At 41.2% G+C, this 17,067-nt stretch overlaps 1 protein-coding gene across 10 annotated transcripts in view; it reads right to left on the bottom strand.

The window, feature by feature from the left end:
* Positions 1–17,067, bottom strand: part of ABI1 (abl interactor 1) — a 125,501-nt gene that overhangs the window by 64,562 nt on the left and 43,872 nt on the right. For 8 of the 10 annotated variants that reach the window (XM_054725662.1, XM_054725660.1, XM_054725667.1 and 5 more), the window contains exon 2: positions 9,716–9,883. The exons of the other annotated variants lie outside the window; for them this stretch is intronic. In XM_054725662.1, the coding sequence (XP_054581637.1) occupies positions 9,716–9,883 (168 nt within the window). The remainder of the gene's footprint in view (positions 1–9,715; positions 9,884–17,067) is intronic. 10 annotated transcript variants of the gene reach the window in all.

The raw sequence follows: 17,067 nt of genomic DNA, 5'->3' as shown, positions 1-17,067 counted from the left end.
ACCGGTTTGGCTCAGTGGATAGAGCGTTGGCCTGCGAACTCAAGGGTCCCAGGTTCGATTCCGGTCAAGGGCATGTACCTTGGTTGCGGGCACATCCCCAGTGGGGGGTGTGCAAGAGGCAGCTGATCGATGTTTCTCTCTCATCGATGTTTCTAACTCTCTAACCCTCTCTCTTCCTCTCTGTAGAAAATCAATAAAATATATTTTAAAACAAATGTTAAAATAAAAAGTTAAATCTCATAAAGAGATAATACGGCTGCCCAGGGCCGGCCCAAGGTGCAGGCAAGCCTCGGATAGCTGCTGCCCAGCCGCCCAGGGCCACCCGAGGCTCAGGTAAACCAGGGCCAGTAGAGGCTGGAGCCAGCAGTGACAGCAGCAGAGGTGTGATGGGGCGTCGCCTTCCCCTGATCGCTGGGTCACCTCTGAGGGCTCTGGGATTGTGAGAGGGGGCAGGCTGGGCTGAGGGACCCCCCCCTCCAGTGCATGAATTTTCATGCACCAGGCCTCTAGTGTTAAAAAGATAAATCTCATTAAAAGATAATATTTTCAAGTTATCTTTTAAGATATGGTTATTAAAACTATTGTACCAAAATGTTATTTTAATTATGTTCTCTTAATTTTCCCTTACCAATTTGGGGGTGTGGAAAGGGGGCATTCTTCTTTTAAAGATCTTCCAGAAAAATCCTTTCTTAATTATCAAAAGACAAAAAAAGCAGGCAAGAAAGAACTATGACATAGCAAAACTATTTAATATTGCACATATTTTCTGTATCATATTGGAAGGCCTCACAAATGCCTCTGCCAATTCAGAGAGGGAATTATAGGTTTCAAGCAAAGAACCTTGTATATGAGTTTAAAAGCACAATAAATGTTTGCTAAAATAAGAACTACAGAATAAAAACTGAAACACTTCTGACCTGAATAGAAAAAGGAGAGGAGTAAGAAACAAGTAGAAAAAGTGTAAGAGTCCTGAGACAAGCCAAACAGAGAAAGCCTTTACCCAAGAAAGAGACAATCTTAGTCTGTTACTGCTTATTTGGACCAGGCTCTGGAAATGGCCCTATGCCCAAAATGTGGAATTACAGAGCTTTGTTCAATAAGCTTGAAACAAGGTCCCAATCAACTGTGAAGTTAATTTGATTCAGAATGACCTATATAAACACTGTAAAATAGTTCTATTTAGAAAAGATGAGCTACAAAATAAGACTTTGGTGGAAAACAGAATCTAAAACACTGGCATCAGTGTATATATTCTGAAATATATATTTAATACTGGGAAAAATTGGATCTGTAACTAACCATATGAAATGTTTTAGTACCAGCCAATGACACTTTTCTGTTGCCTCTTTCTTAAGAATATAAGAATACTCCACATGATAACTATACATGCATCCAAAAAAGAAAAAATTGTGCTTAATTTAAGTATAACCATTTTTACGCAAACTAGGATCTAAGTAAATATGAAGTTTCAAGAAAACATTAAATCACAATTTATCTTTTAAATATCAGTTCATGAATTTGTACTTATTCCCCAACTTACTATTCCTTTCTAAGAATAATTTTTGTTTTAATATTTCATGAGTGTCTCTCTCTTATTAAAAAGATAGCCTGGCCAGTGTACCTCATGGTTGAGTCTCAACCTATAAGCCACAAGGTTATGGTTCGATTCCCAGTCAGGGCACATGCCCAGATCCCAATTGGGAAGTATGCAGGAGGCAGACAATCAATCTTTCTCTCTCTCTCTCTCTCTCTCTCTCTCTCTCTCTCTCTCTCTCTCTCCTTTCTCTCTTTCTCTCTCTCCCCCTCCTCCCCTCTCCCCCTTCCTCTCTCTTCTAAAAATTAATTTAAAACATTTTTTAAAAAATCCTATATTTTAAATTCTGTAGAAATGTCAGTTATTATAATGGCTCAGGAACAAGAATACACAGATTTAAAAGACTACCTACCATTTACTAGCTGTATGACCTTGGGCAAGTTACTTAAACCACTCTATGCCCTAATTTTTCTTAAAAAACACATGAAATTTTAAAACAAACAATCAGATCAACCTCACAACGTTATTATGAGGATTAAATGAGTTAATATGTATAAAGGCTTTTTAACAGTCTTGCACGCAGAAAAAAACAAAAAGAAGTAATAGCTTTTATTATATTACTAGTGGCCTGGTGCACGAATTCATGCACATTGAAAGGAAATTAATTAGAAGAAATATTTTAATATCACTATTCGCCCTTTCTCTATAATAGACTAGAGGCCTGGTGCATGACATTCATGCACTGGGGGGAGGGAGGAGGGGGGAGGGTCCCTCAGCCTAGCATGCACCCTCTCGAAGTCTGGGAGCCCTCAGGGGATATCCGACTGTTGGCTTAGGTACATCATTAGCACTCCCGCCACTGCCACTGCGCTTGCCAGCCGTGAGCCGGGCTTCTGGCTGAGTGGCGCTCCACCTGTGGGAGTGCACTGACCACCAGGGGGCAGCTCCTGCGTTGAGCTGGTGGTCATAGTGTGTCATAGCAACCAGTCGTTCCACCATGTGGTCAATTTGCATATTAGCCTTTTATTATATAGCAGTGATGGGCAACCTTTTGAGCTTGGTGTGTCAAACTTCGCCAAAAAACTGAACATAACCCGGGTTGTGTGTCACTTTGAGGAAAAAACATTATTTCGCAAATGTTTCATCCTCAGGAGCAGCAAATGTTTCATCCTCGGCATGTGGCCGCCTCAGCGGCCGCGTGTCATCAGAAATGGCTACGCGTGTCAGTGCTGACACGCATGTCATAGGTTCCCCATCACTGTTATATAAGATGTGTCCGAGATGAAAGAAAATTAGTAAAATGTATATGAAAATAATATATAAACTGATTAATAAATAAATAAGACATGACATGACATAAAAACAACAAAAACAGCCCTAACCGGTTTGGCTCAGTGGATAGAGTGTGTGCCTGCAGACTGAAAGGTTCCAGGTTTGATTCCGGTCAAGGGCATGTACCGTGGTTGCAGGCACAACCCCAGTAGAAGGTGTGCAGGAGGCAGCTGATAGATGTTTCTCTCTCATCAATGTTTCTAACTCTCTATCCCTCTCCCTTCCTCTCTGTAAAAAATCAATAAAATATATTTTAAAAAACCCACAAAAACATAATATAAAATCAACAAAAACATGATACAAAAACAATATTGATAAAAACAATGACTGATAAATTGATTAAACTTATTCTAACACTGAGGCCAGTGTCAGATGTAGACAAATCAATTCGTGGAATCAGACAAACCTCTCCTCCGCAGATTCTGTTAATACTTCAGCTTTGATTATGTGAGGTCGCAATCTTTTGATAATAAATCTAGTACCATTACAAAGACCCCATTTACTATTAAGATTTCTCAGTAGCATGGTGATTGCACCTACTTTCAATTCTAATTTATGACACAGCATTCCCAAAGGAGTAACACTTTTAAGAAATTTGATGGGGAAATTTTCCTTTTCGGCATCATCTGTTGAATCTAGTATTTTTGACGATTACACAGTTGTCTCTGAGTCTTAATACGATATAGTTCCCCAGCCTTTTTCACCATTTGGGAAAATAATAGGATATGTCATTGCATCTAATGTAGGAAACAGGATACTGATTTGTCTCATTTTAGTGGCATTTGGAGTATTGGGATCTGGTTTACAATGAATGAGCAAGTCCCTTTCAAAAGGAGGTCCTCCATCTTCGTTTCTGAATATGACTGCAACTTCAGTTACACAGGGAGAATTATATCTACCCGGATCACTATTACGGTCATATTTAATCGCCATTGTTACTTCCATGCAATGCCACCGCTTTCTTTCAGCTTCTGAATGTCAACAAAAACAATCAAATTGACAATCAACAATGACAGATGAAAACACATGCGTGGGATTGGCGCCAGTGAGAGCTTTATATGTATCGCACATGCGCAAGACCACTTAGCCTTTTCTATTTATACTAGAGGCCCGGTGCACGAAATTAGTGCATGAGGGGGGAGGTATCCCTCAGGCCAGCCTGCACCCTCTCCAATCTGGGACCCCTCGAGGGATGTCTGACTGCCCTCTCACAATCCAGGATTGCTGGCTCCCAACTGCTCGCCTGCCTGCCTTCCTGATTGCCCCTAACCGCTTCTGCCTGCCAGCCTGATCAACCCCTAACCACTCCCCTGCCACCCTGATTGATGTCTAACTGCTCCCCTGCCAGCCTGTTTGCCCCCAACTTCCCTCCTCTGCCGGCCTGGTCACCCCTAACTGCCCTCCCCTGCAGGGTTGATCACCTCCAACTGCCCTCCCTTGCAGGCCTGGTTCCTCTCAACTGCCCTCCCTTGCAGGCCTGGTTCCTCCCAACTGCCCTCTCCTGCTGGCCATCTTGTGGTGGCCATCTTGTGTCTACATGGGGGCAGCCATATTGTGTGTTGGAGTGATGGTCAATCTGCATATTACTCTTTTATTAGATAGAATAGAGGCCTGGTACAGGGGTGGGGGCCAGCTGGTTTGCCCTGAAGGGTGTCCCGGATCAGGGTGGGGGTTCCCTTGGGGCGTGGGGTGGCCTGAGCGAGGGGCCTGTGGTGGTTTGCAGGCCAGCCACGCCTCCTGGCGACCCAAGTGGAGGCCCTGGTATCTGGAATTTATTTACCTTCTACAACTGAAACTTTGTATCCTGAAGCGGAGCCAAGCCTCCTGCTTGCTCCGTGGCTGCCACCATTTCTGTTTGGATTTGTTTACCTTCTATAATTGAAACTTTGTAGTCTTGAGTGGAGGCTTAGGCCGGCCAGGGCAGGCAGAAAGCTTGGCTTCTTCTATCGCCTTGGAAACCCAACCTCCCTCCTACTTTCTCTGTGGCTGTAGCCATCTTGGTTGGGTTAATTTGCATACTCGCTCTGATTGGTTGGTGGGTGTGGCTTGTGGGTGTAGCAGAGTTAGGGTCAATTTGGATATTACTCTTTTATTAGGTAGGATAATAACAAAATATGGCTTGGTGTCAAGACAAGGTTTAGCCCCTCAACTTCCCCAAATAAACATTTATATGCTCTGTAGTATGAATTACATTAAAAAAAAAATCTATCCTATATAATAAAAGGCTAATATGCAAATTGTCCCCTTGCCCAGGAGTTCAAGCAGGGGGCGAGACAAGCTGGCCAACGGCCCGCAACCCCTCCCCCTGGCCAGCCCTGCCCCCAATCAGCCCCACCCCACCCTGATGGGAGGCAGGGCCGGCCGGCCAACTGTCCACAGCCCCTTGCCCCCAGCCGGCCCCTTCCCTGATCAACCCCAACCCCAATTGGAGCGGGCCCACCCGACCACGCACATGCATGAATTCGTGTACTAGGCCTCTAGTATTCTATATTAGTACACCTTATTACAGCTTGTTCCTCTATAACTTATCTTTTTAATAGCTATAACTAAAGCAAAAGGCTTCATTAAAGGAGGTAAGGAAATTTGCCTTAAATCATTTGATTTGGGGGCCTTCATATTTACAAAAAAAAATAGAGGAAAGTTAGCAACTATTTAGGTGGCATATCAGTCTTAAAATAGCCAAGTTTAAGGTAATAAATACCATTCCATAATAGGATTTTGGCAGGAAACTCAGAGAATTTTTCACATTCTTCCTATGATTGTAAGAATGTTATACAAAGAGGATGGGGGGGATAAATGGCAATGGAAGGAGACTTGACTTGGGTGGTAAACATATAATACAATATACAAATAATCCTATCTAATAAAGAGGGAATATGCTAATTGACCATCACGCTGTCACAAAGATGGTGGCACCCACAGCCAATAAGGAGGGAATATGCTAATTGACTGCCCCACCCTCAAAGATGGTGGTGCCCACAGTCAATAAGAAGGGAATATGCTAATTGACTGCCATGCCCTCAAATATGGTGGCACCCACAGCCACAAGATGGCAGCACCCAACCCCATCACAGCCCCACCTGGGCGGCAGGCGGGCCCAGTTTCTCTGTGCACCTGCCTCCGGAGTCCCCCAGTCCCATCAGCCCCTGCTGCCGCCCAGGGCCAGCCCAAGGCACAGGCAACCCTTGGATGGCGGCTGCCCAGCAGCCCAGGGCCACCCAAGGCTCAGGTAACCAAGGCCAGCAGCAGCAGAGGTGTGAGGGGGCATTGCCTTGCCCTGATCACCGAGTTGCCTCCCACCCCTGAGGGCTTCTGGACTGTGACAGGGGGCAGGCCGGGCTGAGGGACCCCCCTTCCAGTGCATGAATTTTCATGCACCGGGCCTCTAGTGTATTATATAATTGTACACCTGAAACCTATATAATTGTATTAACCAAAGTCATCCCTAATAAATTCAATAAAAAATAAAGTTATACAACTTTATAATATTCTTTAAAAATACAATTTTAATCCATATCATGAAGATGACAAGAACCAATCTGTCAATTGCTTTCTCTCTTCCACCCCAACCTTCCCTCCCTTCTACTCTCCCTGAAAAGCCATGGAAAAAATATCCACAGGTAAAGATTAAAAAACAAAGAGAGAGAGAAGACGCCAATTACCAAGATTAAAAATTAGTAATGAGCCCTAGCCAGTTTGGCTCAGTGGATAGAGGGTTGGCTTGTGGATCAAAAGGTCCAAGGTTCAATTCCAGTCAAGGGTACATACTTCAGCTGCAGGATCCTCCCCAGCCTGGCCCTGACAAGGCACATGCAAGAGGCAACCAATCGATGTGTTCCTCTCATATCGGTATTTCTCTATCTTTCCCTCTCTCTTCCACTCCCTCTAAGAAATCAATGGAAAAATATCTTTGGGTGAGGCTTTAAAAAAAATTTTTTTAATTAGTCTTGTAACATCACTACAGCTATAGTTTTCAACAGGAGAAGAGAATGTTATTAACAGCTTTATGCAAATAAATGACAACTTGGGGGAAATGGCCAAATAATATTGGAAAAATACAAAGATCAATAAATATGAAACAGATAAACATAAGAGCCTTATATCTATTAAAGTAATTAAATATATAGTTAAAAAACCTCCCTACCAAGAAAACTCCAGCTCTAGATGGCTTCACTGGTAAATTCTGCCAAACGTTTAAAGAAGAATGAATATCAATTCTACACATATTTTTTTTCATAAAATTGAAGATACTGACACCAAAACCAGATATTACAAGAAAGCTAGACCAATAACTCTCAGGAGCATAGAAACAAAATTTTTAACAAAATTTTAGAAAAATAAGTCTAAAAACCTATGAACTAGATAATACATCACAATCAAGTAATTTATCCCAAGAAAGCAAGGCCAGTTTAACATTTAAAAGAAAAAAAAATGTAATTCACCATATTAACAGACCAAAAAATATATACATGATCATTTCAACAAAGAAAAAGTTTTTTATAAAATCCATTACCCATTTCTGATAAGAACTCTCAGCAAACTAGCACTAGAAAACAACTTCATACAGCATATTTCTGGAAAACATAGACTATAATTATACTTATAGTAAAAGACTGAATGCTTTCTACTAAAATAGCAACAAGATAACAATGACCACTTTCACTATTCCTATTTCAACATTGTCTTGAAGCTTCAAACTAGTGCAGTAAGGCAAAAATACATAAAAGTAAAAAGCAAGAAAAATAGAAAAGGAAAAAAGTAAAACTTTTTATTTATAAACATGATATTCTACATAGAAAATCCGGGAATTTATATAATAAATGCTGTAACTATTAAGTGACTTTAACAAGCACACAAAGTTTATCAATATCAATTGTATTTCTGTATATATAAGCAAGAAAAAATCAAGTTAAGATTTAAAATAAATACCAAATAGCTCAAAAATATGATATACTTTGGAATAAATCTGACAAAGAAATGCAAGGCTTAAATAGTGAAATCTACAGAAAACACATGAAAAGATATTCGAAATCATTAATCACTAGGGAAAGGGAGATTAAAACCACAATAAGACACTACTACATACCTATTGGAATGGCTAAAATTTTAAAAACTGACCAGAGCAAGCACTGGTGAGAATGTGAAGCAATTAAAACTCTCATTAGTGTTGATGGGAAGGTAAAATGGTATAATCATTTTGGAAAACAATTTGGCTATAAATTTGGTTATAATGTTAGACATCTACCATGTGACCTAGCCATTCCACTCAGCGGAAGCTAATTTACCCAAGAGAAATAAAAACACATGACCATATAAAGACTTGTACACAAATATTCAGGGGTTTTTTTGTTGTTGTTTTTTGGTGTTTTTTTTTTTAATATATTTTATTGATTCTCCACAGAGAGGAAGGGAGAGGGATAGAGAGCTAGAAACATCGATGAGAGAGAAACATCGATCAGCCGCCTCCTGCACACCCCCCACCGGGGATGTCCCGCAACCACAGTACATGCCCTTGACCGGAATGGAACCTGGGACCCCCAAGTCCGCAGACCGACACTCCATCCACTGAGCCAAATCGGTTTAGGCAAATATTCACAGTTTTATTTGTAATAGGCAAAACCTGAAAACAATCCAGATGTCCATCAACATGTAAATAGATAACCCAGCCTGTGTCACTCAGTGGTTAAGCATTGACCTATGAACCAGGAGGTCATGGTTCAATTCCCAATCAGGCACAGGCCCCCGTGGTGGGCCATCCCCAGCAGTAGGGGGCTTGCAGGAGGCAGCCAATTGATGATTTTCTCTCATCACTGATGTTTCTATCTCTCTCTCCTTTTCCCTTCCTCTCTGAAGTCAATAAAAATATATTCTTGTCCTAGCCAGTTTGGCTGAGTGGATAGAGTGTCAGACTGAAGGGTCCCAGGTTCGATTCAGGTCAGGGACACATGCCCGGGTTGTATGCTCGATCCCCAGTGGGGGGCATGCAGGAGACAGCTGATCGATGATTCTCTCTCATCTTAATCTATCTCTCTCTCTCTCTCTCTCTGTCTCTCTCTCTCTCTCACCCTTCCTCTCTGAAATCAATAAAAATATATATATTTTTTAAAGTGCATGGCACAAGCACAAATTTTTTAAAAAATAAAAGTATATTTAAAAAGAAAAAGACCCATAAATGGATAAACAAAATGTGGAACAATGGAATAGTACTCAGCAATACAAAGGAGTGAACTATTTTTATATACAACATGAATGAATCTCCAAATAATTATGCTGATTGAAAATAGCCTGACAAACAAATGGTATATAACATTTGATTTCATTTATATAAAACTTCAGAAAATGTAAACTAATCCATAGTGACAGAAAGCCTGAGGACAGGGTATAGAAAACGAAGAGGGATAACAAAGGAGTATGAAGATATGAAGAAATTTGGGGAGGATGTTCATTATCTTGAATGTACTGATGGTCTCATGGATAATGTATGTATCAAATTTTATAAAACTGTATGCTTTGTGTGCAATTTATTTTACTTCAAGAAAGATCTTATAAGAGAAATAGGGTAAGTGGTGATGATTGTACAACAATGTGAATATACCTAATGCCAATGAACTATACACTTAAAAATGGTTGAAATGATAAAATTTTATGGTGTATATTTTACCACACAAACAAACAAACAAAAAACGTTAAAAAAAAAAGGAAGAGTTGGTTTACTGATCTCAAAGCTAAAGCTGAAAGTGATAGTAACTAGTTAGTCGGTAAGAAAATGAGTAAGGAATCCATATATCCAGGCTATCTACTCCTTTGACATATGCTGCCAGTTGCTTAAAGCTACTTAAAAGCTGTTACCTGTGAGATATGATTGATGGAAGACTCCATTCTCCGAAGCTGAGAGGCTTGGATGTCCAGCAATTGGAGTACATTGTTGGCCAATGCATTTATTTGATAAGCAACACTAGCTAGGGATTGGGTTGTATAGGCTTTGGTCTCTTCTAAAGCTTTTCTCTTGTCTGTAGCCTGAAATAAGAACAAAAACAACCAATACTTATTAATGTTAACATTCATTAAACACATATTCTACAGAAAGTCAGCGTTATAGTTCTTTGTAATAGAAAAACCCAATTGAATAAAAAAAACAAAAGTGGACCGTTCTGATGACAGACTGTGTGACACTTGTAAAGCCATGGCAGAAATCCCTATCAGCCAGATGTGAATTACTCCCTCCTGAGCAGCCCGTCCACTGAGGTCCACTAAAGGATCCACCAAGCAATTGACATCAGAGGCACACTGTAACAGGTGGTGCTAAGTTGCTTAAAGTTCCTGAACCACAAATTTATCGCATTACATCTTTAGAATCTTAAGTCTTCCCAAGCTCCCTAACCCTTGTTGAGAATTTCAACTATTCCATAATGTTACTGCCTTGGTAACTGGCCTGAAGGGCTCTTGAACTGACACTAGCTCCTCTAAGCAAGCACATGCCCTAGATCAGTGGTCGGCAAACTAATTAGTCAACAGCGCCAAATATCAACAGTACAACGATTGAAATTTCTTTTCTTTTGAGAGCCAAATTTTTTAAACTTAAACTTCTTCTAACGCCACTTCTTCAAAATAGATTCGCCCAGGCCGTGGTATTTTGTGGAAGAGCCACACGCAAGGGGCCAAAGAGCCGCATGTGGTTCGTGAGCCGCAGTTTGCCGACCACTGCCCTAGATAATAGCCCTCAAGAATCACAAGTATGTATATACATACATATATACATACATATATATATGTATATACATATATATATATATATGATTGATATGACTCCCCCAAAACCCTTTGTGATAAAGTAGCCCCTGCCTCCCAGCTCCTTCACCTTTAGTTCCCCATAGATGAGACCTCATCCCCATTAGAGATTACAAAAAACCCACTCTTTTTGGTTTGAACTGACCAATCCAGCCTTAGCCTAGGAACCCCAAAGCACTCCACCCAGACCCTAATAAAGGCATCTGCTCCAGGTCCTGCTGCTCACTCTCTGTGCACCCCTGCATTGGCTTCTCCATGTGTATCCTCAAGGTATACTGTGTACCTCCTCCAGGACCTGTCAGTAATAAACTTCTATATTTCACTTTCCCTTCAGTCTTTTGTTGAACCTTGGCTCACCATCTGATGACATCCTGAGGTTCTACTTAACAAACCGTAACAAAAAAAAAAATATCGCCAACACCCATTAACAGTGATATGGACTAAATCCATTCAACCTTATATTCCTGTTTACATTAATCACCACTGAAAATCCAACCTCCTTGTTTTACATTATGATCAAGTCTCTGATCTCCATAAAAACTACTGTGAATCTTATTACCCAATTCTCTACCCACCGGTTCTTCCCAAACTCCTATACCTCAGAGTAAAGTGGTAGGAAAAGTTCAAAGCAAAGCTCAGAATGACGTTTAAAGAGGAGTAATAAACTTGTCTTTGGGGGTGGGGGCGGGGAATAGCAACTTACTAGTATATCACAAATGGTTAGATAGCATTAATTTGTATAATCTAAAAATGAATTGTCTAGTCCAAACTTTTATAAATATTGGAATTCCCTTTTCAAAGAAGGCCAAGAATCAATAGGGAAAAAAAATGGAACAGACGTCTAACAAACTTCTAGTGTTCAAGTAACCCTTATTTCACTTAATGGTCGCAAAGAGCAATAGTCATGTTCGCAATTCAGATATACCAAAGAGAAGCCGTAAAGTGCTTCCTTTAAGTGAAAAGTAAAAATTCTTGACTTAATAAACAATTGTATGCTGAGGCTGCTAAGATCTAAGTAAGAATGAATTTTCTACCCGTGAAATTGTGAAGGAAAATGAAATTCATGTTAGTTTTGCGATAGCACCTCAAACTATAAAATTTATAGCCACAGTACATAATGTACTGTGTTAAAATGGAAAAGGCATTAAATTTTGCATGGAAGACATGAATAGAGACCATGTTGCCATAACTTTTATAATAGTGTATTGTTAAATTGTTCTATTTTATTCGTTATTGTTGTTAATATCTTACTGTTAACTATTTTCTAAATTAAACGTTATCATAGATATGAAAGTAATATAGGAAAAAATATAGTGTGTGTGTGTGTGTGTGTGTGTGTGTGTGTGTGTGTGTGTATGAATGATTTGGTAATATCCCCAGTTTTGGATATCATCTGGGGGGTGGGTCTTGGAGAGTATCTCCAGTAGGGACTACTATAATAAGGATTGTTGAGGAATATCTTTATTACCACTACACCATGATCCCCAGAGTACTGCTAAGGTGAAAAAAACAAGATGGAAAAAAATGTTTATAGAACGATATTATTTCACTAGAAAGGGAGAAAGATAGAAAAATATATGCTTATATTTTTTAAGGAGTAAATCATAACATTTTTGTTGTTGTTGTTGTTAACCCTCACCCAAGGACATTTATTTCCATTGCTTTTCAGAGAGAGCAGAAAAGAGGGGGGAGGGAGAAAATAGTGAGAAGGAGGCGGGGAGGAGAGAAAGGGAGAGAGACATTGATGTGAGAGACACACTGATTGGTTGCCTCTTGCACTCCCAGAATGGGGGCAGGAAGCAAACCCTCAACTGAGGTATGTGCCCTTGACTAGGAATGGAACCTTCAGTGCACAGGCTGGCACTGTAACCACTGAGCACACTAAACAAGGCAACACTTTTTATTACATACTAGAGGCCCGGTGCCCAAAATTAGTGCATGGGGGAGGGGGGTGTCCCTCAGCCCAGGCTGCACACTCTCCAATCTGGGACCCCTCAGGGGATGTCCAACTGCCAGTTTAGGGGCATTAACTCCAGCCATTAGGAAAATCACACAGAATGTCCTTGACATACAAACAGTATGATTTTATGAGTTGTTTTAATAATAATGGTCATTTCTTTAAATAATATCTGCTTACATACAATACAGCCGGTACAATGTGAATTCATAATGTTAATATCACAAAATCATAGAAGGTTGTAGTGGAAATAACCTTGAATTGTCTAGTCCAAACTTTTATAAATACTGGAATTCCCTTTTCAAAGATTTTGAATGCTTTTTGTCCTAAGAAGCTTAACCAACTTTTGAGGCAACCCATTTTCTGTGAAAGGACTGGGGACTCCAGCAGGGCTGAGGGGACTGGGCGCCGCCATCTTGTGGCTATGGGCGATGCCATCTTTGTGGTGGCATGATGGTCAATTTGCATATTCCCTCTTTATTAGATAGGACTAGAGGCCCTAGTACTCCCTCCTGGCTGCCAGTCAGGTACTCTCTCCCTTCCCCTGGCCACCTGCCGCCACCGCTGCCAGGGCCTTCCTCCCCTCCCCTGGTCAGCCCCACTGCCTGGTCGAACTCCCGGACAACTCCTGGTTGAGGGGACAATTTGCATACTATGCTTTTATTATATAGGATGGATGAGGGGATTAGTTGGAAGAAACATGAATAAAATTCTTTAAACATTACCTTGATTTGTAGATTTGTTTTAGAAACTATGTAAATAATTTACAAAATGATGAAATAAAATTAAATTTTAAAAAAGGGATTCACGAAAATTAAATGTAAAATTAATCAAGGAGCCACATGTAATTCAAACTAGTGGCTTAACCAGAAAGGAAACATTCTAAAAGTGAATTCAAAGCTTAGTCATTTAATTGTATATTCTTTTTTTCCTTTTTTATTGATTTTGAGAGAGAGGGAAAGGGATTGATGTGAGAGCATAACATTGATCAACTGCCTCCTGCATGCCCCTTTATCAGAGCTGGGCATGTGCCCTGACCTGGAATCCAACCAGCAACCTTTTGGTGTACTGGACAATGCCCAAACAACTGAGCCACACCTGCTAAGGCTGATTGTATGTTCTTCTTTTTATTTTAATTTATTTGTAGTAATTGAAATTGAAATTTTTATGTCTTTTTTGTTGTTGTTAATCTGCACCCAAGGATATTTTTTCCATTTATTTTTAAAATATATATATATGTATACACTGAGTGGCCAGATTATTATGATCTCTGAATGCATAATAATCTGGCCACTCAGCCCAGAGCATGAATTCGTGCATGGGTGGGATCCGGTCAGCCTGGCCAGGGGGAGGGGACATGAGCGGTTGGCCAGCCTGCCTACTGGTCGATATCCTGGTCAACAGGACAATTTGCATATTAGCCTTTTATTTTATAGGATATACACTGAGTGGCCAGATTATTATGCGTTCAGATCATAATAATCTGGCCACTCAGTGTATCCTACCTAATAAAATAGTAATATGCAAATTAACCATCACTCCGCCACACCCACCAGCCAATCAGAGCGAATATGCAAATAAACCCAACCAAGATGGCTACATCCACAGAGAGCAGGCGGGAGGCTTGGGTTTCCCAGGCAACAGAGGAAGCCAAGCTTTCCGCCTGCCCTTGACAGCCTAAGCCTCCACTCAAGGCTACAAAGTTTCAATTACAGAAGGTAAACAAATCCAAACAGAAATGGCGGCAGCCACGGAGCTGGAAAGAGCGGAAGGCTTGGGTTGCCCCTGCCAATGGAAGAAGCAAAGCTTTCCACACAACCTGGCCGGCCCAGGCCTCCGCTTAAGGCTACAAAGTTTCAATTATAGAAGATACACAAACCCCAAAAGAAATGGCTGCCGGTCACAGAGCGAGCAGGAGGCTTAGCTCCGCTCCAGGCTACAAAGTTTCAATTATAGAAGGTAAATAAATTCCAGATACCAGGGCCTCGGCTTGGGTCGCCAGGGGGCGTGGCTGGCCTGCAAACCACCACAGGCCCCTCACTCAGGCCACCCCATGCCCCAAGGGAACCCCCACCCTGATCCAGGATACCCTTCAGGGCAAACCAGCTGGCCCCCACCCATGCACCAGGCCTCTATCCTATCTAATAAAAGAGTAATATGCAGATTGACCATCACTCCAACACACAATATGGCTGCCCCCATGTGGTCAAAGATCTGCCCCCATGTGGACACAAGATGGCCAGCAGGGGAGGGCAGTTGGGAGGCCCAGGCCTGCAAGGGAGGGCAGTTGAGAGGAACCAGGCCTGCAAGGGAGGGCAGTTGGAGGTGATCAACCCTGCAGGGGAGGGCAGTTAGGGGTGACCAGGCCGGCAGAGGAGGGAAGTTGGGGGCAAACAAGCTGGCAGGGGAGCAGTTAGGCATCAATCAGGCTGGCAGGGGAGTAGTTAGGGGGTGATCAGGCTGGCAGGCAGAAGCGGTTAGGGGCAATCAGGAAGGCAGGCAGGCAAGCAATTGGGAGCCAGCAGTCCTGGATTGTGAGAGGGATGTCCGACTGCCTGTTTAAACGGGCAGTCGGACATCCCCCGAGGGGTCCCAGATTGGAGAGGGTGCATGCTGGGCTAAGGGACACACACACCCCATGCATGAATTTCGTGCATCGGGCCTCTAGTAATATATATATTTTTTAATTGATTTCAGAGAGGAAGGGAGAGGGATAGAGAGATAGAAACATTAATGATGACAGAGAATCATTGATCGGCTGCCTCCCGCACGCCCCCTACTGGAGATCAAGCCCGAAACCTTGGTATGTGCCCTGGATGGGAATCAAACCAGGGGACCTTCACTCCGAAGGCCAACGCTGTATCCACTGAGCCAAACCAGCCAGGGCTCCATTTATTTTTAGAGAGAGTGGAAAGGAGGGAGAGGGAGGAGAGAGAGAGAGAGAGAGAGAGAGAGAGAGAGAGAGAATGAATGATTGGTTGCCTCCCACACATGCTGGTGTGCGGGATCCAGCCTGCAACCCAGGTACATGCCCTTGACTGGGAACCAACCTGAAACCCTTCAGAGTTCGGGCCAACACTGTAACCACTGAGAACCACCAGCCAAGGCTGATTATATCCTCTTAATGGGATTTATCCTTAGGATAAAAATAATGAAAGAGAAAAAAAAAAACTGAAACTGTTTTCAATCGCTTTACTAATGATGGTAGTTTTGAAATTATTATTCTGACACTGTTGTTGTGTAATGTGGCATAAAGGAAGTTATTAATTATGTTTGTCATTGATAAGTGAGATTTCTGGCATGGTTCAAAAGAAATTCTGATGTCAGACAAAGTTAAGGGAAAAAATCTGTAGTTCTGGATTTAAACTAAAAGTATTAGTTTGAAACCAATTTTATCATATCGTATCATGTATCAATACCCTAGCTCTATCCAATGAAAAGGCCTAAATGTATAAAACATGATAACTATAGTTGATAATACTGTATTATATCATTGAAATTTGCTGAATGAAACTTAAATGTTTTCACACAAAAAAAATATAAATATGTGAGGTGATATGTTAAATTAACCAGATGGGAGAAATCCTTTCATAATGTATGTGTATATCAAATTATCATGACGTAGACTTTAAATATCTTACAATTTAATTGGTTAATTATACGTCAGTAAAGCTGGAGGGGAGGAGAGGGGAAAAAAAGGCCTAAAAACACAATGACTATCTAGCAGCCATGCAAGCACCACTTACTATTCAAATTGTGATATCTCATACCACACTCCAAAGCAAGGAACCAGAACTCCTAGATGGCTTCAGGTCTAGGACAAGAAATGTACAATACGTACTTAGAACATGTATATCACAAAGAATGTAGAAGGACCAAGGACTACACTAGGGTCATGTCAAAGGGACTCATGAATCAACTGGAATAAGCTGCTATATGGGCCAAAGATGGAACAATGTACTAGTAAACATCAATGAAGATAACTATAACAGAATTATACATAAAATATTTCTAAGAGTTTGTAGCAATATTAGAAAATTTTTTTAAAAAGTCATTGGTCAGTTTTAGAGGATGCTAGGAGCCATCTTACTAAAGTATGAAATACATATGATACAAAACAATTAAGTATGGCTTCCTTTCAAGCTCGGTGTTTGACTTGTGGTTAAATGAATATGGTCAGCTTTTTAAGCTTTGATGGTAAATTTTGGTTCCCCTTCTAAAAATATGATTGGACTTGATTTATACTGTTCAACTTTTCAAAGAGGTGGTGAGTGCCATCTCAAAACCTATAGGAGATTGGTTTATAGATTTGTATAACTTGTATTAATATGTATAAACTAGGGGCCCGGTGCACGAAATTCGTGCACTGGGGTTGAGGGGTCCCTCAGCCCAACCTGCCCCCTCTCACATACTGGGAGCCCTCAGGGGATGTCTTACTGACAGCTTAGGCCCATGC

Source organism: Eptesicus fuscus, chromosome 2 (assembly GCF_027574615.1).
Source record: "Eptesicus fuscus isolate TK198812 chromosome 2, DD_ASM_mEF_20220401, whole genome shotgun sequence".
Lineage (NCBI taxonomy): Eukaryota > Metazoa > Chordata > Mammalia > Chiroptera > Vespertilionidae > Eptesicus > Eptesicus fuscus.
The sequence above is the reverse complement of the archived record's forward strand: the minus strand, read 5'-3'. Positions and strand labels throughout refer to the sequence as shown.